The 24,010-nt window shown below is 40.8% G+C and overlaps 2 protein-coding genes across 4 annotated transcripts; one reads left to right on the top strand and one right to left on the bottom strand.

Annotated features, from left to right (window-relative positions):
• Window positions 1-845: 845 nt before the first annotated feature.
• LOC141909952 (centrin-3-like) lies at window positions 846-9,725 on the bottom strand. Of its 2 annotated transcripts, XR_012619799.1 has the most exons (8): window positions 9,637-9,725; window positions 8,298-8,433; window positions 6,076-6,190; window positions 5,426-5,540; window positions 4,942-5,018; window positions 3,528-3,618; window positions 1,847-3,420; window positions 846-1,481 (listed from the first exon to the last, which is right to left on the bottom strand). XR_012619799.1 is itself a non-coding variant. In XM_074800636.1 (7 exons), exons 1-6 carry the CDS (start codon window positions 9,651-9,653, stop codon window positions 3,575-3,577), a joined length of 504 nt encoding a protein of 167 aa, XP_074656737.1. In that variant the 5' UTR covers window positions 9,654-9,725; the 3' UTR covers window positions 846-3,420; window positions 3,528-3,574. The 2 variants fall into 2 exon arrangements, 1 of the variants encoding a protein (XP_074656737.1); XM_074800636.1 differs by having other exon boundaries at window positions 846-3,420.
• A 331-nt stretch (window positions 9,726-10,056) lies between these two features.
• LOC141910047 (serine/threonine-protein kinase RIO3-like) lies at window positions 10,057-23,940 on the top strand. 2 transcript variants are annotated; one of them, XM_074800748.1, is made up of 11 exons: window positions 10,057-10,807; window positions 11,933-12,031; window positions 13,164-13,268; window positions 15,426-15,535; window positions 15,991-16,134; window positions 16,745-16,872; window positions 19,140-19,331; window positions 20,338-20,497; window positions 21,154-21,324; window positions 22,139-22,243; window positions 22,908-23,940. In XM_074800748.1, exons 1-11 carry the CDS (start codon window positions 10,570-10,572, stop codon window positions 23,151-23,153), a joined length of 1,698 nt encoding a protein of 565 aa, XP_074656849.1. In that variant the 5' UTR covers window positions 10,057-10,569; the 3' UTR covers window positions 23,154-23,940. The 2 variants fall into 2 exon arrangements, with proteins under 2 accessions (XP_074656849.1, XP_074656848.1); XM_074800747.1 differs by having other exon boundaries at window positions 10,057-10,814; window positions 11,844-12,031.
• The last annotated feature ends 70 nt before the right edge of the window (window positions 23,941-24,010 follow it).

Raw genomic sequence — 24,010 nt, 5'->3', positions numbered from 1 at the left:
GCCAGCTACCGGCCTTGCATTAAACCATATATGGATCTTGTGTTCGAAAAGGGCACATTATCATTTGAGTTTCATGAAAATGTATAACTGGTTATTCGGCACGCCTAGGTGCATAGTTTTGTAACATCCAAGGGTGCTGTGAGTGTTCCCAAAGAACTCCTTTGAAAATTAGACGCAATTCCATTTCGGGTTGGAAATGGCCGAGATCACAGGGTCCTCAGAATATTTTGCTTCGTTTTCCTACAATTTGGCCACGAATGATGTTTGGAAGCTTGTGTTTACAAAAAATAGCGTCATCGGGCGGACCTGCGTCGACAAGCAGACTGGATGGCATCCTGTCGTGGGAGGATTCGAACCTAATGGCATCGCTAGACTCAACCACACGGCGCACCAACCCTCGCACCTATTTTCGGGACCACACGCTAAACAAGTGCCTGCAGAAGCGCTGCCTGGCAGTTTTAACGGAATTTCTTTCTTCATTGATGTAAAAAATGACTTTAAAGAGGTCCATGGAACGTAAATCTAGACACTGTGTAACGTGGCCATGTTACATTGTTCACGTGATGAAATACTGAAATCTGATCCGTAAATTCCGCGGAAGATGGCGGACGGGCAAAACCTGTCCCATATTGAATGGGACAGGCAACCAGTCTATTTTTAATAGATCTCTTCTGTCAGCGGAATGCAAGTATTGCGAGTTGATGCCAAATGTATGGGCAGCCATTCCTGACAAAAATAGTCGCTTCGTCTTCAGACCAAAAGAAAACAATGATATTTTAATTTCAATCACCGACAAAATTACGAATTAATAAACCACAAGTTTTTCGTGAAAGAGTAAAAAATTTTATTTTTTTTTCTAATTTTTGCGGAAACTTCGCGAGCGCTCAGCAATTCTAGTATTTCTAATCGTTCCGTCGAATTAAAAATATTTCATTGTAGAACAAATCTTCATAGATTACACGCATTTGTCTCGCTGAAACTATTCACTATTCAAACACAATCTCCCGCGCGATATTCATACGATTTTGTTATTCAGCCTCAGAGATTCCTCGACAAAATTCAAGACCAGCTTTTTTAAGTTTTTTTTTTGTACATACATTATATATTGATAAAATAAACATTTAACATTGAATTTTACAAAATACAGACTCAACTCAAGTGTGCACAGTTTAACAGTTGAGGGAACCTTAGCGGAACGGTTTAAGCTGTTCGAACCCCGAAGTTTCGGTCAGCGTGAATTCGATTTTTATATGAAATACATTCATATCATTTAAGGTTTAGCTCAAAGATCCACTGTTTAAGGAACCACCAAAGTTTCCAAGTTTCAGCTGGGGACGCCCCGGCATATGAGGACGAACTTATATCCAGCCCACCGTACACATATATAATATATGTATTTTAGGGTCACAACTTGCAACGGGAGCGCTTTGCACTAAATCTTGTCAGCTGACAACAAATATGGATTCTTGGAGCTGCAGTTGCTGAAAAGTTGGAAAGATTTAACCAATGGATAGTTGATATAGCGACAATTAAAAGTTCATTGTTACTATAGTATTTATCAGGGGCTGTAGTTGCTGAAAAGTTGGTTAGAGTTAACCAGTGGATAGTTGATATAGTGACAAGTAAAATTTCAGTGTGACCATGGTATGTATCTATCTACCAGAACCCAGTTCCACAGTTGTGTGTTAGAGCTAACTTACAGTTAAAATTAGTTCAATTTCAGTGACTTAACTCTGATTCAAATCTCAACACAGAACTGTGGATTTTGAACTGGGTCCTGAACAACTGCAGCCCCTGAATGTTGACATTTTGATGCTAAATTCATTGCCTAGAGGCAGTGGCTGACCTGAGGTTAAGGTTGAAGGGTGCACCCTATTTTTCTTTGACAAGTAAAAAAGACTTTGTGTTCGAGATTTCCTAAAATAAAAATGAATTTTCCAACAGATCATCACTGGCAGCAGGAAAACAATTTCTCCAGACTCAATTCTAAAATGATTTTCAACAATTTATATTCACTTCCTTCACCAAAACTGAAAATGTACCTTTTTCACAGAGTGATTAACTGATGGCGATAAGTACTTACTACATATATATATATATATATAAATGTGTTTTGAATAAGACCTGCTCATTCACTGTTTGAATTATAAGATAACTACGGTAACTAAATTACTAGGGTATATACGGTAAATACGATAAATACGATATAGTCTTATTTTCTAATGGAAAAATTGACAACGAATTCTACAAAAATTGAAAAATGCATAAGTGGTATCGTCGTCACGAGATAAATCATCGCATTATCACAAAGAGTCGTCAGTATTTGCGAGTACCTATACTGTGCGTGTGAGGTAAACCTTGCACAAGTCGGATCTTACGGGACCAAGAAAAATCATCCGAAGTCTGAAAAGTCTGAATTTGAAAAAGTCCGAGTCAGAAACCTCGACTTGGGAGTAGATTTTCTTTTTACCCTTTCAGTGCTTCTACACCGCAGTGCGGTGTATAAATCAGTGATGGATTTTGCTAGTACACAGCACTGTGGTATATTGATGTAATTAGTAATTATCTCTATTGAAAGATGGCAGCAACTGTCAAAGATAGTGAAATACTAGTAACTAACGATACACTGCACCGCGGTGTAGACGCACTATAGTGGTATTCCCGTAATTCAACACACTAGGGCGGAATTTTTCAAAATTTTCGAATTATCTCCAGCACTATACGGGTATTGATTAGTCAGCACTGAAAGGGTTAAACGTAAAAATTAAATCAACATCTACAGGAAATGATATATAAAAGCGCCGGAATATTCCGGGTTTATTTTTCTTTTCCGCATTCTATTCTTCGGAATATAGGTTTCTTCGAGAAAAAGAGATAAGGAAAATTCGGGACAATCAGAATCCATCCGATATCAGCAGGGTCCGATCTAAGGAATAAAAGCCACTTGTCCGAGGGGACAAGCATATCTGAAATTTCGCTTGCCCCCTCCAAAAGCTACTTGCCCTACACAGGCAGTCCGATCGGTGGCGCTATCATCCGTTGTATCGAGTTGGAAAAAAGCTTCGTGACATAAAATTGCACTAGCCCGGGGGACAAGTGATAAATGATAATCTTCTTGCCCTGATGTGAATATACTTATCCCGGGCAATCGGTCAAGTGCTTAGATCGGACCCTGCATAAGCGATTATCCGACTGTCGCAAGGTTAACTGTATTTCAAATAACAATTTACTAAGTGTAAATTGTCATTTGGATTGGACGTAAACGTAATGACAATCGTAGCAGATGACTTAAGTAGCGGACTTTCAAATCAATAGGAAGTCGCAAGTTAATTTCCGACTGGTTTTCACGTGGATACGAGAACCTGATAAATGCAATACGGCTAAAAATTGTGTAGTATCAAATCAAAAACATGCGCACATCTGAAACGTTAACGATGAAAAAGAATAAAAAACAATCTTTTTTTTTTTTTGCAAAATCGAATCGAATTTCTCGTCGAAATATATCCACGGATATTTCGAGAACTAACCTGTTTTCGACAGCAGTTTTGTTATCGTCGTTTTCTGATCGGTTTTTTTAAGTGTCTCCGGTCATGATCGAAACAAACTCTCCTTCATTAACTGTAAATTACAATTTAATACAATAAAAAAAATTTTTTAAGCAGAAACTCGGGAGTGGAAGCAACAGGAAGGAGTCAATGATGAACTCTGGTGGAATTCTCTTTATTTTTATTTTCACATCTTTAAATTGGCTACAATTAGCACAAAAACTACCAGAATTTTTCACATTATTTTCCACCGAATTTTTTCATATCAACCCATTAGCACTCAGGAATTGCACTATGTAGTGTCAATTACTCCTCAGAAAATTCAAGGTAAAATCCAAGTTCATCTCGATACTGAATAGCTCATTTGCTGTTTATTTCCATGCATTACAAGTTAGTGTTATTTTGTAGTAAAAAGTCAAGGCTTTCATATGATGAAAGATTTGATAAGGTGGGCCACCAAAATCGTGTCCTTTTGGCCCCCCCCCCCGAAATTCATCCAAACTTACTTGGATTTGAAGTGAGCGCTCAGATGTGTCATGTTCAAACTCGAAATACTCGAGAAATTGAGATAGGAGGATGTTGATTTCTGTTTGGATTTCGAGGACTTAGGTGTGTAGTTTATCATAAGCTATTGGGTTCGAATCCCATTATAACCGTTTTTGAGCAGCATACGAAAAAAGTGTCGGGCAGATTCGGGCGGCTTGAGGAGTAATAGTCAGGGTGGATACGGGCGGCTTGAGTGCTAATGGGTTTGACGATATCTGGAATCGTTCGCAGATTTTCAAATTATCCGCATTTTTTTTATACAATTTTCGAAGCGAAAATCAATTTTTCATAGTTTTCCCTTTTTACATCAATCGGACCATGGGTCAAATCGATGATCTCATAGGGGGATACAGGGAGGCATTTATCGATATGAGAGTTCGATCTAACGGATTAAAGTCACTCGCCCGTGGGGCAAGTATATCCGAAATTTCGCTCGCCCCCTCAAATATCAACTTGCCCTATATAGCGCGAAAAAAAGCTTTGAGACGTAAAATTGCACTAGCCCGGCGGACAAGTGATAACGCTAACCTACTTGCCCAAATGAAAATATACTTGTCCCGGGCAATCGGACAAGTGCTTAGATCGCACCCTGCTTTGTTTCAAATGTAACATTTGTGAAATAAGCTAGTTTATAATTAAAGAAATCTCTCAGACGAGGAAATTTTTTGCAATGTATTTAGTTTTCTTGTAAAAGCTTTGTGACATTAAATTGCACTAGCCCGGCGGACAAGTGATAATGATAACCTACTTGCCCCGATGAGAATATACTTGTCCCGGGCAATCGGACAAGTGCTTAGATCGCACCCTGGATATAGAAGGTTTACGTAGTAGCAGGAACTTGTTCACTTACTTTCTCCATCTCCGTCCTTGTCGAATTCATCGATCATCGCCCTCAGTTCATCATCCGTCATATTCTCTCCTAAATCTCTGCAAATATCAGAACGAAACAAATCACATGAAATGGTAGAAAATGTCGAATGAAATTATGATGTATGGATTGAGTTTTTTTTTTCAGTGTAACACAGGTACGATAGATAATCGACGGCTTGTAAATACACCCCTCCGTATAAAACGACTTTTTCAAGCATTCAAGCGTAAAAATGTCCCGGGCGAAGTCCTGAATACGTGTGAACCGTTGATAATTTATAACTTTTTGAAATTGTGTTGTTAAAATATCTATTCCAGGTCATTTCTTGAAAATTTTCTTTTTAGCCAAAACCGAAAAATTCAGATTTTACGATAAATCTTAACATCGTTTTTTTTTAATTTTACATTTTTTGCTTAATTCCGATCGTGGCAATTGGAATGAATTTCTATGAATAATGAGATTTTACCGCGCGACTCGTCGTAAATTTCGGATGCTGATTTTTCCCGAGTCGTCGTCGTCGAACAATCGAAACGCTTTCAGAATCTCTTCCTGCGGATCTCGTTCCAGCATCATATCAGTCACTATACAAGAGAGAGAACTGTGTGAGACGTGAGAGAGAGAGAGAGAGAGAGAGAGAGAGAGAGGAGAGAGAGAGAGAGAGAGAGAGAGAGAGGGGAGAGAGAGGGAGGAGAGAGAGGGAGAGAGAGATTAACTCATATTTAGAGACAAGTCCCGCGGGACACAACCACCAGCCTGTAAGACACAAATTTTTACAAAACGCCACCTGGTGGCGCTAGCGGTAGTCCTATTGAAAAATTATCCGACAGCCAACAATGGGTTACCAAGGTGAACTCCATACAGCAAGTTTTTTTGTGAACGTAGACCCATGACATTTACCGAGAAAAATGCGATACAAATAAACGTTGATGATGGACAGAGGACAACTCATCACCCCCTCCCCTACAGCTCCGCCCACCAGACAGTCACAGTGGAGCAAAAAAAAATAACTTACCTACTAGTCCACTAGTCTCAATCTAACCCCCCCCCCGCCCCAAATCCAACTGTTACCATAAGATTCTCGGAAATGATATAACATTCACTATTTATTCTACTCACTGAATTCGTTGAAATCATCAAAGTGAATCCGGCCGGTATTTTCTCGATCGTAATCTTTCATCACTTTCAACACGTCCGCTTTCTTCACGTCGAAACCCAGCGCTCGCATCGCCACCTATAGTGTCAAACGTAAAATACGTTCCGATCATTGACTTAAAAAACACAGTTAATACGGTTCCAATGCCGAATATAGGTGGAGCTTCCGTCGCGAGATCCCGAGTTGAAATAATATTGAAAGGTTTACAGTTATCTTAAAATCCAAATTTTCGGTTTTTCGACAAACACCGTCATCAAGGAATGAGACAAAATTCATAATATCAGTTTATATAAACGGATAGAACGGGGATCTTCTATGAGAGGGAGAGAGGTAGTGAGAGGAGGGAGTGAGAGGGAGGAGGTAGAGAGGTAGTGAGAGGAGGGAGTAGGTAGAGAGGAGGGAGTAGGTAGAGAGGAGGGAGTAGGTAGAGAGGAGGGAGTAGTGAGAGGAGGTAGAGAGGTAGTGAGAGGAGGGAGTAGGTAGAGAGGAGGTAGAGAGGTAGTGAGAGGAGGGAGTAGGTAGAGAGGAGGGAGTAGGTAGAGAGGAGGGAGTAGGTAGAGAGGAGGGAGTAGTGAGAGGAGGTATAGAGGTAGTGAGAGGTAGTGAGAGGGAGGAGGGAGAGAGGTAGTGAGAGAGGTAGTGAGAGGGAGAGAGGTAGTGAGAGAGGTAGTGAGAGGGAGGAGGGAGAGAGGTAGTGAGAGAGGTAGTGAGAGGGAGAGAGGTAGTGAGAGAGGTAGTGAGAGGAGGGAGTAGGTAGAGAGGAGGGAGTAGTGAGAGGAGGTAGAGAGGTAGTGAGAGGAGGGAGTAAGAGGGAGGAGGTAGAGAGGTAGTGAGAGGAGGGAGTAGGTAGAGAGGAGGGAGTAGTGAGAGGAGGTATAGAGGTAGTGAGAGGTAGTAAGAGGGAGGAGGGAGAGAGGTAGTGAGAGAGGTAGTGAGAGGGAGAGAGGTAGTGAGAGGAGGGAGTAGGTAGAGAGGAGGGAGTAGGTAGAGAGGAGGGAGTAGTGAGAGGAGGTATAGAGGTAGTGAGAGAGGTAGTGAGAGGAGGGAGTAGGTAGAGAGGAGGGAGTAGTGAGAGGAGGTATAGAGGTAGTGAGAGGGAGGAGGGAGAGAGGTAGTGAGAGGGAGAGAGGTAGTGAGAGGAGGGAGTAGGTAGAGAGGAGGGAGTAGGTAGAGAGGAGGGAGTAGGTAGAGAGGAGGGAGTAGGTAGAGAGGAGGGAGTAGTGAGAGGAGGTATAGAGGTAGTGAGAGGGAGGAGGTAGAGAGGTAGTGAGAGGAGGGAGTAGGTAGAGAGGAGGGAGTAGGTAGAGAGGAGGGAGTAGGTAGAGAGGAGGGAGTAGTGAGAGGAGGTATAGAGGTAGTGAGAGGTAGTGAGAGGGAGGAGGGAGAGAGGTAGTGAGAGAGGTAGTGAGAGGGAGAGAGGTAGTGAGAGGAGGTAGAGAGGTAGTGAGAGGAGGGAGTAGGTAGAGAGGAGGGAGTAGGTAGAGAGGAGGGAGTAGTGAGAGGAGGTATAGAGGTAGTGAGAGAGGTAGTGAGAGGAGGGAGTAGGTAGAGAGGAGGGAGTAGTGAGAGGAGGTATAGAGGTAGTGAGAGGTAGTGAGAGGGAGGAGGGAGAGAGGTAGTGAGAGAGGTAGTGAGAGGGAGAGAGGTAGTGAGAGGAGGGAGTAGGTAGAGAGGAGGGAGTAGGTAGAGAGGAGGGAGTAGTGAGAGGAGGTATAGAGGTAGTGAGAGGTAGTGAGAGGGAGGAGGGAGAGAGGTAGTGAGAGAGGTAGTGAGAGGGAGAGAGGTAGTGAGAGGAGGGAGTAGGTAGAGAGGAGGGAGTAGGTAGAGAGGAGGGAGTAGTGAGAGGAGGTAGAGAGGTAGTGAGAGGAGGGAGTAGGTAGAGAGGAGGGAGTAGTGAGAGGAGGTATAGAGGTAGTGAGAGGGAGGAGGGAGAGAGGTCGTGAGAGGGAGAGAGGTAATGAGAGGGAGAGGTAGTGAGTGGGAAAGAGGTAGTGAGAGGAAGAGAGGTAGTGCGAGGAAGAGAGGTAGTCAGAGGAGGTATAGAGGTAGTGAGAGGGAGAGAGGTAGTGAGAGGAAGAGGAAGAGAGGTAGTGAGAGAGGGGAGGGAGAGAGAGAGAGGTAGAGAGAGAGGTAGTGAGAGGTAGTGAGAGGCAGTGAGAGAGGGGACTGTGAAAATAAACTTTACCTTTAATTCGTGGTAATCAATGGCTTTATCTTTATCCGTATCAAACAATTCAAAAGCTTCTTTTATTTCCTCTTTTTGTTCATCACTTAATTCACGACGCTTTTTTCGTTTAGCTTTCTCAAACGCGAAATCAGTCCTGAAACAACAAAATAGAATCATAGTCCAGGTATTGACTAAATCAGTTTGGTTACTGACTAAATTATAGTCTAGTTACTGGCTAAATCAGTTCGGTTACTGGCTAAATTATAGTCTAGTTACTGACTAAATCAGTTCGGTTACTGGCTAAATTATAGTCTAGTTACTGACTAAATCAGTTCGGTTACTGGCTAAATTATAGTCTAGTTACTGACTAAATCAGTTCGGTTACTGGCTAAATTATAGTCTAGTTACTGACTAAATCAGTTCGGTTACTGGCTAAATCATAGTCTAGTTACTGACTAAATCATAGTCTAGTTACTGACTAAATCAGTTCGGTTACTGGCTTAATCATAGTCCAGTAACTGGCTAAATCAGTTTGGTTACTGGCTAAATCATAGTCCAGTTATTGACTAAATCAGTTTGGTTACTGACTAAATTATAGTCTAGTTACTGGCTAAATCAGTTCGGTTACTGGCTAAATTATAGTCTAGTTACTGACTAAATCAGTTCGGTTACTGGCTAAATTATAGTCTAGTTACTGACTAAATCAGTTCGGTTACTGGCTAAATTATAGTCTAGTTACTGACTAAATCAGTTCGGTTACTGGCTAAATCATAGTCTAGTTACTGACTAAATCAGTTCGGTTACTGGCTAAATCATAGTCTAGTTACTGACTAAATCAGTTCGGTTACTGACTAAATCATAGTCTAGTTACTGACTAAATCAGTTTGGTTACTGGCTAAATCATAGTCTAGTTACTGACTAAATCAGTTCGGTTACTATCTAAATCATAGTCTAGTTACTGACTAAATCATAGTCTAGTTACTGACTAAACCTAGTCCAGTAACTGACTAAATTAGTTTGGTCCACTATTTTCAAATTTGGTGTTTGAGCATCCTCGCTTTCCAGTCAGTGTTTTGTTGATTGCCGCCCGCTGAACCCTGGCAAGCGAGGATGAGTTTAAGCGCGAGGGGTAAAAATGACACATAATTAATGCACACATGCTTCTATTTAGCTTTATTTAGGTTCAATTTTCGAACCCGGGATTAAGTATGATTACTTCGATTCATTAAACAAAATACTACTTTGTATTGAATTGAATTGAATTTAAAGAGCATTTCGAGTGAAAGTAGCGTCTTAAAAAGATCCAAAATTATCTCTAAAATGTGTACAAAAGTATGGAATAAAATTTAAAACCTACCTCAATGATAAACTCATCGTGATAGCGGTAAATTCAGCAGAAAACAGCAAGAAAATAAAAACCGATTTTCAGAGGATTAGAAGTCGCGGGAGCGGGTCCGGTAGGTTCGAATCCCGAACATTTGTTTAAACTGACCATGCAATTTTAAAATTTGTCAAGGATTTTTTAGACAACAAACTAAAACAAATTAATATTTTTGCGCGTTTGTAGAAATAATTAGCCGAGTTTTACGATCAGAATTTAATCGGTTTTTATCGAATATTACATATAGACTGGTTGACGGTCTTAACATTTGTATTAGACTGGTTGCCTGTACCGGTAATCGGTCTACATGAAATTAGACTGGTTACCGGTGACAAGCAAATCAGTCTAATATTGAATCGGACAGGCAACCAGTCCATTTATCGTCACCACTGCGCGCGCAATCACTTCGAATCTGTGGAGCTGATATTGCACCATTTTTCATTTCCGGGTCGAAATTCGTCCCCAAAATTTCGTTTCTATAGTATTTTTAGCCGATAAATAGCCGAAAACCGGTGTAGAAAATTTCATAACTTAAATTTCGGAGCGTGGTGAAGATATTGCAGGAACACTCCGTAAGAGACACTCGGTATTTAGAGGCAGAAAGCGACGCCAAAACAGTCAAAAGACAGTTGCGGGGATTTCAAGAAAAACAACTACACAGCGAAGTGACTGACACGGAAACTGGAAAGAAGCCTCACGTACGAAGTACAAGAAGTAAAAAAAACACAGTCAGTCAGGTAGCGCACCGGAAAATAACTAGTTTTCGTTGTGGGCCTACGCTGTCTCTGCCGGACTAGCATTCTTATTTTCCAACTTGTGGAAAGAAAAATCCGAGAAGCTTTAAAACAGAAAAAAATCATCCGAATTTCTTTTTTTGAAAATTCACTGCCAAAAACTCATCGCATAACCATGGAAACGGGAACTGTCGTAGAAACTCCGTCGTCGAAAGTCGCGGGCACCGGTAGTAAGTGCCCGTGGGCTCCGATAGCTGTTACGCGCGTGGAACTACCGCCGCCCGTATCGCCGTGGGGTCGAGGCAGTCAACAATCGGTTGCTGTCGGTAACAATGCCGTGTCTCTGGAGGATGTAATGAGCGAACAGTTGGCACGGCAACTTCAACAGGAGACAGTGGAATCGGCTGTTATCAGTGACAGGTATTTATAATTCAATTGATGCAGTTAAGCTCGAGGACCAGTTGAGCCTGAGGGCCTCGAGGACCAGTTGAGCCTGAGGGCCTCGAGGACCAGATGAGCCTGAGCCTGAGGGCCTCGAGGACCAGATGAGCTTGAGGGCCGGTTGAGCTTGAGGGCCTCGAGGGCCAGTTGAGCCTGAAAGTCTCAAGGGCCAGTTGAGCCTGAAAGCCTCGAGGACCAGATGAGCCTGAAAGCCTCGAGGACCAGTTGAGCTTGAGGGCCTGGAGGGTCATTTGCTCGAAAAAGTTGGTTAGGCCGCCTAGTGTTAATCAGTAGATGGTTAACATAGTGACAATTAAAAGTTCATTGTTACTATTTTTCGCCGGTTATCTCAAACCAACTTTTAAGCAACTGACTCCTGTTTGTATCGTCAGTGACTTGTTTCACCTAAGGATTATTGAAAAGTGTTCTTTTATTCTTGGGGCCAAAATAATTTAAATGATATTGTGTGCCGTGCCGCCTACTAGTTGAGATATTTTCGAAATCGCCAAAAATCATGGTTTTTTGTAAGACAAGAGACACGTAATAAACGTATTGGTAAACGTTAAAAAAATCTTGTCATTTCTCTATTCAACTTGAGTTTAAAAAAAAGTATTTTTGACAATCCTAAAAAAACATTGCAGAATAGCGAAAATGATGCTTCATTTGGACTGCACAATTCCAAGAGTCCTCTCTAGACCAAACTCAAAAATTTAGTGAAATATTCCAAAAAAGGTTGACAGACTAGACAATAAAATATAGTTCAAGACTATAAAACACAATATATTTGGTTAGAATTCTGAACAATTAAGCGAGTCCTCTTTAGACCAATTTTATGTTCTGAAAAATTAGTGAAATATTCCAAAAAAGACAATAAAATATAGGCCTAGACTAGGCCTATAAAACACAATATATTTTGGCTAGAATTCTGAAGGGATCTGATTTTACTCGGACTGTGTCTGGTCTATATTCAGAACTCCATTCCAAGTCTTGATAATTTGGCTTTTTCAGCGGAGATTTGAGCAATTTTTCGCATTTAATCAATTTGGCTGAAAACGACGATGTGAGCGGCGGAGGAGGCGTCGGCGGCGGCACGTCAGACGACTTCCTGCTCGCTCAGATGTTACAATACGAATACGACAAAGAATACGACAAATGTCTGAAAAAACAGGAGGATAAATTCAACGGTCAGAGCAAAGGTAATTATTGTAATTAATCAGACACTGTTTAACAATATGATTTCAAATTGTAATTATTGATACTCTATGAATTTATGAATATATGATATAGGTAATCATAAATTCTATGGCCAGTGCAAAGGTAAAAACTATCCTGATTAATTTGATTGTAATTATTGATAATTCATGATGAATTCTATGGCCAAAGCAAAGCTATAATTTGACTCGTTTAAACCCTATCAGTGCGGCGTATAAATCAGTTGCTAGTACATAGCACTGCAGTGTATTGATGTAATTAGTAATAAGTAATTATCTCTCTTGAAAAATGGCAGCACTTGTCAAACATAGTGAAATACTAGTAACTAACGATACACCGCGCTGCGGTGTAGACGCACTATAGCGGTATTCCCGTTATTCAACACACTGGGGTGGAATTTTTTAAATTTTCAAATTATCTCCAGCACTATAGGGTATCAATTAGCACTGAAAGGGTTAATCAATGTGATTTACGATATTGTGATAGGGAATGATTCATGATGAATTCAACGGAGAAGTAGTTATCATAAGTAGTTAAACACAATTAATTAATGGGGTTCCTAATCGTGATAGGCCTAGTTAAAAACTGAATTCAAAGGTCAAAACAAATGTAGGTATATTGTAATTAATTAGACTTGGTTTATCGCTATAAGTTTGTAATCAAAATGATGAACGTTTTAAAACTAACGTAATGAGTTATGATTTCGAATGGGATCATAATCAATGTAGGTTGGTAATTAACATAACCACGCGAGCTGGTCGATCGTAATGAGGCCTACATTTTGTGATTTAGCATAATCAGAAAGATGATTATAGGCTAATCGATAAGATCTTAGTCTCTAGGCCTAATCGATCCATTAAATTCAATTAGTCTGTGTCATTCATAATCGACGCGATAAATTAGATGATGGGAAATGAATCGATTTAGTCCAATATTAGGATGAGACAGTGATTAATTCAATTCATAGTTTAGTTATAGGGTAAATTAGATGAAAAGGTTACTGGGAGATTTTTCAGAAAATTGTCTAATCGCTACGCTAGGATAGGACCGTTTTTCGGAAAACCTTAATTTCATTCAATTCGTCTGAAGTTTTTTTTTTTAATGTCTCTTTTTTAGTATCGATTTCTCTGTCTAATTATCGTATCACTCATCCGTATATCGAGGACGACGAGGATAGCAGCGACGACGAGCCGTTCGAACCGACGAATAAAAGTCTCACAGGTCAGTATCCGATATCGTTATAAAGACTCTGGTTCTGCCGCAGATGTTGCGCGCGGGGACCTTCTTACGAAATCAGAGGCAGTCGCGGCGATCATGTATGTTGCGTCCTGTGCAGTTAGCTTGGTTGTTCGAGTGGAGGACTGGGAACCGAGAGGTCCCTAGTTCGAAACCTAGTTGGCTGTCGAGACACATACATGGACTAAACTCTGCTAACTTAGTCCGGTTGTGAGCCATAAAGCCTAGCACACATTGACACTGCGATTGGAGACAACTAGTTGCTACCGAACGATTACCCCGCGCACATCGAAATCTAGTTACGACCGGTCAGTTGCAGCAACTGCTTGGCGCGTGTCGATCGTCGAGATTCAGAACACGCACATCGACGGATATGACTGCGATCGAGTACAACCAGTTGCTCAAAAGTAGAACATGGGCAACTGGCTTGAACTGGAGATAGATCAACGCTTACCAATCGTAAGCTCGCTCACATCAACACATTCAAGCAACTGATCTTATCCAGCCAGTTCCTCTCATGCGCCGAAAACTGCCTTGCAACTAGTTGTCTCCAATCGCAGTGTCGATGTGCGCTAGGCTTAACAACCTATAAAAAGGCCCTCGCCGTCTCTTAAGACCCACTCGGGTTACACTGTAAGTAATCGCGGTCGGGACGTAAAACTCTTCTAAACTAGATCTGAAAGTAGATTTTAGCGATATACGATCCGCACTGTCGGCTCAGGATACGACCGGGAGCATGACGAACCACACCGCAATCTGAGCAATCCGCACTGTCAGCTCAGGATACGACCGGGAACACGACGAACCACGCCGCAATCTGAGCGTCGTATATATCGTATTTTCAAGGGGTTATTCGCGGAGTTCTTTCTCCTCGATGAGACCTACGTTGCCTGTTTCTAGGGGTAAAAATCCCCGTGGTTAACATCCCCCCTCTGGTAAAAATCCCCTAGGTTGGCCATGTAGGAGTGGTATGGAAAATTTATCATCTGGGTATGGAAAAAGTATGGAAAATGTATGGAGAATGATATTGGGAACCCCTGATAATAGGGCATATATAATAATAATAATTGGGCTCAAAAGTCATGGAATCCCGACTGGTTGTCACCGGCCATGTTGTTTCGAGGGGGATTCGATTTTCGTGAAATTTGAACTTTTTGTAACATGCTCGCGCAATTAATGTTCCGTACTGGGAGTAAGTTCGGCTGAAAATCTTTGAAAATTAGATGCAATTTCACGACTTCTAGTTCATTTCGGGGTGAAAATTTTGTTCGTTTCTCCGATAAATTCGCCTCAAATCAAGTAAGTTCGGAAGTATTCGCATAATTTGAACGAAAACGAACGATTAAGCGAATGTCGTGTGAATTTTTTTAAATGGACGCTCAAATTTTTTTTTAAGGCCGGCGTCTGGGCGGAACATACCCCCCTCCCCTAAATATATAGGCCAGGTAATAAGATAAAAACCCACTATCTACAGATTAAAAGAATTTAAAAAACAAGAATTTATTTATTCAATCTAAAATATATAGAATACACGACGTTTCGATCTCACCCTAGAGATCATCGTCAGATGACGATGATCTCTAGGGTGAGATCGAACTGCTGTGTTTATTATATATTTTAGATTGAATCAATAAATTCTCGTTTTTAAATTCTTTTAATCCGTTGCCGGCCTTCGATATGATTGGTTATCCTTTGGGGTGTCTAATTGGCTGAAATTCAGATCTGATCTAAGCCATTTTCGTCGTAATCGAAGCGACTGGGATCAGCGGTCGAATATTTTCCTAAAATCGGTTTACTTATGTGGAGCGGTGTGCCCGAGCGGTTAGAGCGTTCGACTCTGGGAAGCCAGGTCGTGGGTTCGAACCCCGTACATTGCCGTAGTGTCCTCGGGCAAGACACTTATCCTCATAGCCTCTCTTTACCCAGCAGTAAATGGGTACCTGGCCTGATAGATGACTCCTGAGCGCTTGTTCGCAGCTCGGTGTTACTTCTCCCCAGTGAGAGATGACTGATACATGTTAGAGTATAAAATTGGTCGGGGTAATAATACCGAAAATGTAAAGCACTCTGAGCAGCCCGGCTGGATTCAGCGCTTTATAAGACACATATTATTATTATTATTATTATTATGTGTTTTCGCAGACCGTACTCAGTCATTCAACAAACAAGGAATTCGCGGAAAAGGCAAAAATATTACGACGAAACACGACGCGACGATTTGCGGCAGACGCAACGCCAGTCGAGTGATGGAGGTTAGTAAACAATTACTGAAATTTAAATTTGATCTTGAGTTCGAATTTTCATTCAAAAGCAATTGAAATTCTTGGGGATGACCAGCAGAGCAGCCCTCTTGAAAATCCAGGGATGGGTGTTATAGACAGGTATTACCTTTAACCCTTTCAGTGCTGACTAGTTAATACCCTTAGTGCTTGAAAAAAATTGGGGAAAATTGGGGAAAATTCCACCCTAGTGTGTTGAATAACGGAATTACCACTATAGTTTGCTACACCGCGGTGCGGTGTATCTTAGTTACTAATATTTCACTATGTTTGACAGGTGCTGCCATTTTTCAAGAGAGATAATTAGTAATTAAATCAATACACCTCAGTGCGGTGTACTAGCAAAATACATCACCTATTCATACACCGCACTGCGGTGTAGACACACTGAAAAGGACCGTAATCGGAACTTGTCGTTTATTTTCCAGTTTCCGCCCGATTTCGAATCGGGAGACGTTCGCGGAGATGACTTCAAACTGCCGAATCACGCGTACAACAGTTTAAAACAGCACAGCATCACCGAGGAGAAACGTCGCACGAAACTACACGAGAAAAAGGAACATTCAACAGCCGTAAGTGAAAACAAAAGAAAAAAACGTTAACTTCGATGGTACGAATTTTAACCATGATAGCTGCATTTTTAAGCTTTTATGACTAATGGCCTGATATTATATCGCGATTGTTTAACCTAAATGACCTCGATAGTCCGGTTATCTTAAAGTCTAGGTAAAAAAAAAAGTTTACTTTGATGGTACGAATTTTAACCACGATAGCCGCATTGTTAAACTTTCGTGACAAATGGCCGGATTTTATAGGCCTACTGTAATTGTTTTTGATCTCGGTGTGACGTTGTGGTAGAGAATAGTCTTGAAATCTTTTGTCTGTAAATTTCACTTCACAGTCGCCTACCGGTATATGAAACCTACCGGTATATGAAACGCTCTGTCGACATAGCGTGAGCTAGGGTCTCTGAGAATATCTAAATTACAGCATTCAGAGCCACCCCCTTCTCTCGAAGAATAAAGGAAACTTCGTTTGTTTCTGGTAAAATCAAAATATTTTGATTTCATTTCTGGCAGCCGGTGGACTTGGTTTTGGCATCGTCCAAGAATGTCTATAATGGAAGATTCAATTTAAGCCGAAGATCAGTATTATTCTTGGATGTATATATTTCTATTTCAGGAAATGGCCGTCGACCCGAGGACTCGACTGATCATGTATAAACTAGTGAATGGTGAAGTATTAGACAGTATCAGCGGAGTGATCAGCACCGGTAAAGAGTCGGTTGTATTTCACGCTCACGGTGGAACGTAAGTTCACTCAGTAATTACTACAGTAGCCGGGTTTATAGACCGGTATTACCTCTAACCCGGGGGCTAACTCAATTCATTATCACTTGAGTTAGCCCGCGGGTTAAAGGTAATACCCGGTAATACTCAGGGCCCTGTTTTATAGACCGGTATTACCTTTAACCCTTTCAGTGCGTCTACACCGCAGTGCGGTGTATAAATCAGTGATGGAATTTGCTAGTACACCGCACTGCGGTGTATTGATGTAATTAGTAATTTGTAATTATCTCTATTGAAAAATGGCAGCAAGTGTCAAACATAGTGAAATAATAGTAACTAACGATACACCGCACTGCGGTGTAGACGCACTATAGTGGTATGCCCATTGTTCAACACACTAGGGTGGAATTTTTGAGAATTTTCAAATTTTCTCCAGCACTATAGGGTATTAATTAGTCAGCACTGAAAGGGTTAACCCGGGGGCTAACTCAATTCATTATCACTTGAGTAAGCCCGCGGGTTAAAGGTAATACCCGGTAATACTCGGGGCCCTGTTTTATAGACCGGTATTACCTTTAACCCGGGGGCTAACTCAATTCATTATCACTTGAGATAGCCCGCGGGTTAGGGGCAATAGAGGGGTTAAATGAAGAGAAGAGACTGCATGATTTGAAAGTTTAACAATATGTTCCCATGCCTACGTACCAAACTTCAGTCGGTAGGCATGGAAACATATTGTTAAACTTTCAAATCATGGGAGTCTATTCTCTTCATTTAACCCGTTTTAGTGAAGACTTTTTGGATATCGTTCAATACTGTTTCAAATAGATTAAAAAATGATGATTTAGGTCGACTGCCAGTCCTTTCTGGTCCTATTAAGACCTTTTTCAGGTATGTACTACCAAAAATGAGCGAGCTAGGCCACCCGCAATGCTCTCAAGTCAGGTTGAAATAGAAATTAGAGCTCATTACTACTTAAGATTTAGGTGTAAGATGAATGATTCCAGATTTGATTTGAAGATTGGTAAATACAATTGATATTATTATATTATTATGCTATCAATTAGTATTATTATTATGCTATTGGTTAATTAGTGTCAAGTAAAGCTCTTATTTAATAAAATAATTGGAAAAAAGATAAGTAAAAATTGCCAATTAGCAAATGGGTACGCAACCGTTAACGCTGCTGTGAGAGGATCCACGGTATGCTAGTGTGGCCCGCCTAGATATACGTGGGCCCAGGCCCGAGCCCAATTTCAGCTTTACTTCACTATATACTTTATTCGACAAACTCTTGGTCTTAATACAAAGACAATTCAAGCATTACAGAACATAAAAAATAGATACATTGTATACACGGGTCAAATCATTTCATGTTGTTTGCAAGTAACTCACTTCGCTTCGTTTAGCCCTTTAACGGGCGAGTATTTTTCGGCCTGTGAGTGCTTTTGGACCTTACACGGGGAAAACTGAATAACTCAGTAGATATGAGGGATAACCCCCATATTGCATGTATTTCATAAAAGCTCTTTTCATAAGCTTTCGAATGGTACCAAGTTCGCGAACTTTGGGGGTCACCTTCAGGGTCTGACCCCCAAGGTCATCCAGATTTTAGGGCCATCCATAATAAGCACTGTCACTGTGGTTTGCGTGTGAATGAGCTCTTATTCGGCACGCGCCAAATTCGATCGATTCAATACAAAGACGATTCGAGTGATTATAACAGTACATAGAAAGTAGATACATCATATACACCGGTCAAATGTGAATTGCAACTGGTTCCGGAAGTGACTCATTTCACTTTGGTTTAACCCTTTCAGTGCGTCTACACCGCAGTGCGGTGTATAAATCAGTGATGGATTTTGCTAGTACACTGCACTGCGGTGTATTGGTGTAAATAGTAATTAGTTTTTATCTCTCTTGAAAAATGGCAGCACGTGTCAAACATAGTGAAATATTAATAACTAACGATACACCGCGCCGCGGTGTAGACGCATTATAGTGGTATTCCCGTTATTCAACACTCAAGGGTTGAATTTTTAAAATTTTCAAATTATCTCCAGCACTATAGGGTATTAATTAGTCAGCACTGAAAGGGTTAAGCAGCGTTTAGTATCAAGTATTGAGTGAGTGGTTTACGTGTGAATGAGCTCTAATTTGGCACGGGCCAAATTCGACTCGGGCCTGATCCGTGCCAATTTGTCCCGGGTCTGAATAGTCTCCATGAGCTCGCAAGCTTTTAGTAAGTTGTCATTTAGAAAAAAATTTAGAGAACGTATTCATTTCAGGTCGACGTCGACGGAAATTCCCGTTCCGAACGAGTGCGCGTTGAAGGTGTTCAAAACGACGTTGAACGAGTTTAAAACTCGCGAGAAGTACGTCAACGGCGACTACCGGTTCTCGAAGGACGAGTTCAAAAAACACAACCCTCGAAAAATCATCAAAATGTGGGCGGAGAAGGAAGCGACGAATTTGAGGAAGTAAGTTTTTGAGGAATTAGAAATCCAAGTTGTGCAGACGGTCATGACTTTCAGTGCGTCTACACCGCAGTGCGGTGTAAGAATCGGTGATGGATTTTGCTAGTACGCCGCAGTGCGGTGTATTGATTTAATTAGTAATTACTAATTATCTCTCTTGAAAGATGGCAGCATCTGTCGAACATAGTGAAATATCAGTAACTAACGATACACTGCACCGCGGTGTAGACGCACTATAGTGGTATTCCCGTTATTCAACACAATAGGGTGGAATTTTTCAGAATTTTCAAATTATCTCCAGCACTATAGGGTATTAATTAGTCAGCACTGAAAGGATTTAGGTATCATGATGCAATCTAATTAATAACAAGAAGCTTACTATGTACATAGACCCGGCTTAACCATCGGACCAATTTAATCCGAATCTTAATCTAATAAGCTATAGGACTAAGATGATCTTAGACCGGTCTCACCTTAGCCGTGACCGCTGCGTTTATATCCGCATCATTTTGGGGGAAATGTAGGAGAAATCTCGAGTTCTGTTTAAAACCTGCTTTTATCCGGGTTATAAGCGATCGAAATCTGGCTTCACTCATTCCCTGCTCTAACTCCACTATGAAGAGTATAATCCACCAACCATTCTGACCTTCTCAACTTACGTGGGAAGAATTTCTGATTGAAAAATTTTGCCTTAGTCATTTCTGTATCGATGGATGAAATGATATTTAACCTCGATAACCGCATTGTTAATGGCCTGATATTATTGGCCTACAGTAATTGTTTTTGACATCATGGTAGAGAATAGTCCCGTAATCTTTTGTTCGTAAATTTTACTTCACAGTCACTACTTGTATGAAATGCAATTTCGACAGTGACTCTAGCTAGTGAGAATTTCTAGATAACATCATTTACAGAGCCAGCCTTTTCTCTCGAACAATAAAGGAAACCTTGCTTCTGAAAAAAATCGAAATATTTTGATTTTATTTTCGGCCGACATTTATCGTTTTAGAATGCGCCGGGCTAACGTGCCGTGCCCGGACCCGGTTTTGCTCAGGAAACATGTGTTAGTCATGAGTTTCATCGGTCGCGACCAGATTTCAGCTCCGAAACTGAAAGATGTGACGTTAACGGATTTACAATGGGAATCGGCTTATCAACAGTGTTTACAGGTTAGTGTAACTGGTCATTTATGCGTGCTGATAGGTTTAGCAGGTATCAGTCTGATTCCTGGACCGCGTACCCCCACAAACTGCTCTATCGCTAATCTTCGAATTATTTGTATCGATTTCACCTGAGACATTTCATTTGAAAAAGGAACAAACACCAGATATTGGATAAAAATGTTCTGTATGAAGCTGTTGAATAGAATATATACCATGGTGTTTATTACCCAATCTTGTTACAAAAGCTATTTTGTACCTTAGAATGCTAATGTTATTCACTGTACAGCCTTAACCCTTTCAGTGCTGACTTATTAATACCCTATAGTGCTGGAGATAATTTGAAAATTCTAAAAGATTCCACCCTAGTGTGTTGAACAACGGGAATACCACTATAGTGCGTCTACACCGCGGTGCGGTGTATCATTAGTTACTAGTATTTCACTATGTTTGACAGGTGCTGCCATCTTTCAAGAGAGATAATTACTAATTACATCAATACACCGCAGTGCGGTGTACTAGCAAAATCAATCACTGATTCGTACACCGTACTGCGGTGTAGACGCACTGAAAGGGTTAAAGACGAAACTACGTATTTTGTAGACGTTTTTGGCGTTTCGGAAAAATTATTCGTATTTTCTTTCTCTTTTTGCTACATTTTCTAGTTAATGAAGAAGTTGCACGACGAGTGTTTGTTAATTCATGCCGATCTCAGCGAGTATAATCTATTGTGGTACGACGGTAAAGTGTGGGTGATCGACGTCAGTCAGGCCGTCGACCGCGCCCATCCAAACGCTTACCAGTTCCTGCTACGCGACTGTACGAACATCTCGCAGGTAGATATGTCACGTGTCTATAATATGTTTTTACAGCCCCTCAGATCCCTCAAAAACCCCCGTAAATTCCAAAACCCATTTTTTGAGGGTACAAAAGCCCTCAAATTCTGAGTTTTATCCTTTGGCCCCTCAAAATCCCCTCAAATTGTCAAAATTGTGTCTTTCAAGAGAATTTTGTATCACCTATTTCTAAAGGACCTCTCTTCAAACTTTATCTCAATGTGCATCATAAGTTGAACAGTTTAGGCCTAATTGAATTAGTACGGAATATAGTCGTGCAGATCCCTGTATTCCTGAATGCAGTGGTGAAGAAAGAACCCTTTTCTCCTAAAAAATGCCCTTTAGAATTTCTGTCATATTCTGGAGAATTTCTATCAGTAAAACTATATGCGTATGCTGATAGTTACTGACTTTTATAAATGGAATCTTTGAAATTATTCATACTCCATAAGAAAATTGGTCCTCCCTGTTGTCCTCAGCTTATGAAAAACATATTGTCCAACACAGATATTGCAAGTCGGACACAGTTTTACAGCTTTAAAATGTCCGCCTTGAGGAGTTTACTGTAAAATGGACAGGCGCAGATCCTTGTATTCCTGAATGCGGTGGTGAAAATGCCCTTTTGAATTTCTGTCATAATCTGTCAGTAATGCCTGATAGTTACTGATGACTTTTATAAAACGGAATGTTTGAAATTATTCATACTCAATAAGAAAATTGGACCCTGATCCCCCCTGTTGGAATACAAATCTTTCAAAATTTTCGCAATGAATTTTTCCTGTATTGTCTACATATTTTTTATTTGGTTCGATAGTTTTTCGAGAAGAGATCCGTGCCGAACGTGTTAGATCCGTACGAACTGTTTAACGATATTTCCGGCATGGAGTTAACCGGAGAAGGAAAAGAATTCTTGGCTCAGGTAAAAAAGGATGATTTAAAAAAAAAACAACGAAGTAAAAGCAATGGAAATCGAATCGTAATGTTAGCCCCAGCAGCGTGTTGCATAAACTTGACTTGACTTTGGGGCCTCGCCTGTTTGCCGGTCTGGCACTGGAAGAAATTAGTGCGTGGTTTTCACTGTGTCTCAGAACCTTAAAATGTATAGCAAAGTTATAGCAGGCTAGAGAACTGGTCCACCCACTATTGTCCAATCGCCTCCTAAAGCGGTTAAGGGTAGGTGCTGATACTACGCTGCTGGTTAGGTCATTCTGTTGTTGACTGTTGACTACCCTGTTCAAGTTAGCCCTGGCATCCAGTAGAGATCAGCAGGGGCCAGTTGCTCAAAAGTTGGTTAAAGATAACCGACCGTTAAATACCATAGTAACAATGAAATTTCAATTGTGACCGTATCAAATATCCACTGGTTAACTCTAACCAACTTTTGAGCAACCAGCTTCTTGGTATTGCTACATAGGTTAACTTTTCATCTATTAATTTCACGTCCATCATCCGAATATTAGGTCATTTGTTATAGAATTAAAAACAATTCCATGAATGGTGCGGGTAAATTATGCAAATAAAGTGACATAATTTATGCTAATTAGCTGCTTGTCTATCGCGATATTTTCATTCTTTGTTTACAGGTCGAGGATTACGAGAAGAACGAAGAGTTGATCGCGAACGACGCCAGCGGTAAAGAATATCCCTTCGATTTCTTCTTCGACAAAGCGACGAAGGAACGACAAAAAACAACATCGTCGTCGTCGTCGTCGTCGTCGCAGGGGGCAACCGAGCAGACGCGACAACAGAAACCGGCGTCGTCGAAAAAATCAGCTCGAAAACAACGGCGTTCGTCGACGGACGCTGATCCGGATAATAATGCTACTTAGATCAACTAACTGCTTCTGAAATGGGGAACGGCCCGCAACGCTACTGTGGCAGGTGAGGATTCACCAGGTGTCGCTAGTAGTAACTCGGTCTACCGCGTTCAATATCATCTACATTTCAATTCAAACTCAATGAATTTTTCTCTTAAATGAATCAATTATTTATGAAAACTTTACCGATATCTGAGTAGAAAAATGAAATTATTGTATATTTGGTGGTGCTGTGATAATGTATGGATCCTGGGGCCAGTCGCACAGTTGTGACTTAAGTCCAAAAATGGTCTTAAGTCTTAAGACTGGTCTTAAGTTGTTAGATTGGCTATAGAACTAAGCTGGTCTTAGACTGGTCTTAAGTCTAAGCCATGACTGTGCAACCGGCTCCAGGAGTATAAATATTCAGTTCAAAGTTCATTGAAAATGAACTGATTTTGGCAATGTAAGACCTACTGCTCGTCGCGCCATCTGGTGGGATAACCGATGTTGCGGGTCCCTCATTGAAGAATCGGTTTCTTGTTCGGGATCCGTTTAGATTTCACTGTTGCGACTCAATAGGTGAAATCATTTCACCGCATTTTACCTACATTGGCACAGCGTGGGGTTCAGATAACTGAAGCAAATGAAGTATGAATTTGATGATATTTTCATGTTGAGTTAATTTTTAAGGTGTACCGGTATGTGGAATTCAATAGTTAAGTTATTGCACAGCTATATAGTACAGTGTATATTAGTACAGTGTATATTAGTACAGTGTATATTAGTACAGTGTATATTGTTGTAATTACGTTGCGTTAAGGGAAAATAAAGAATTATTTTAACTGATCACGATAGTCGTGTGCTCCGAGTTCATACCAGTTGGTGAT

Source organism: Tubulanus polymorphus, chromosome 8, assembly GCF_964204645.1.
Source record: "Tubulanus polymorphus chromosome 8, tnTubPoly1.2, whole genome shotgun sequence".
Classification (NCBI taxonomy): Eukaryota; Metazoa; Nemertea; class Palaeonemertea; order Tubulaniformes; family Tubulanidae; genus Tubulanus; species Tubulanus polymorphus.
Note: the sequence above shows the minus strand (reverse complement) of the source record. Positions and strands in the feature narration are given on the sequence as shown.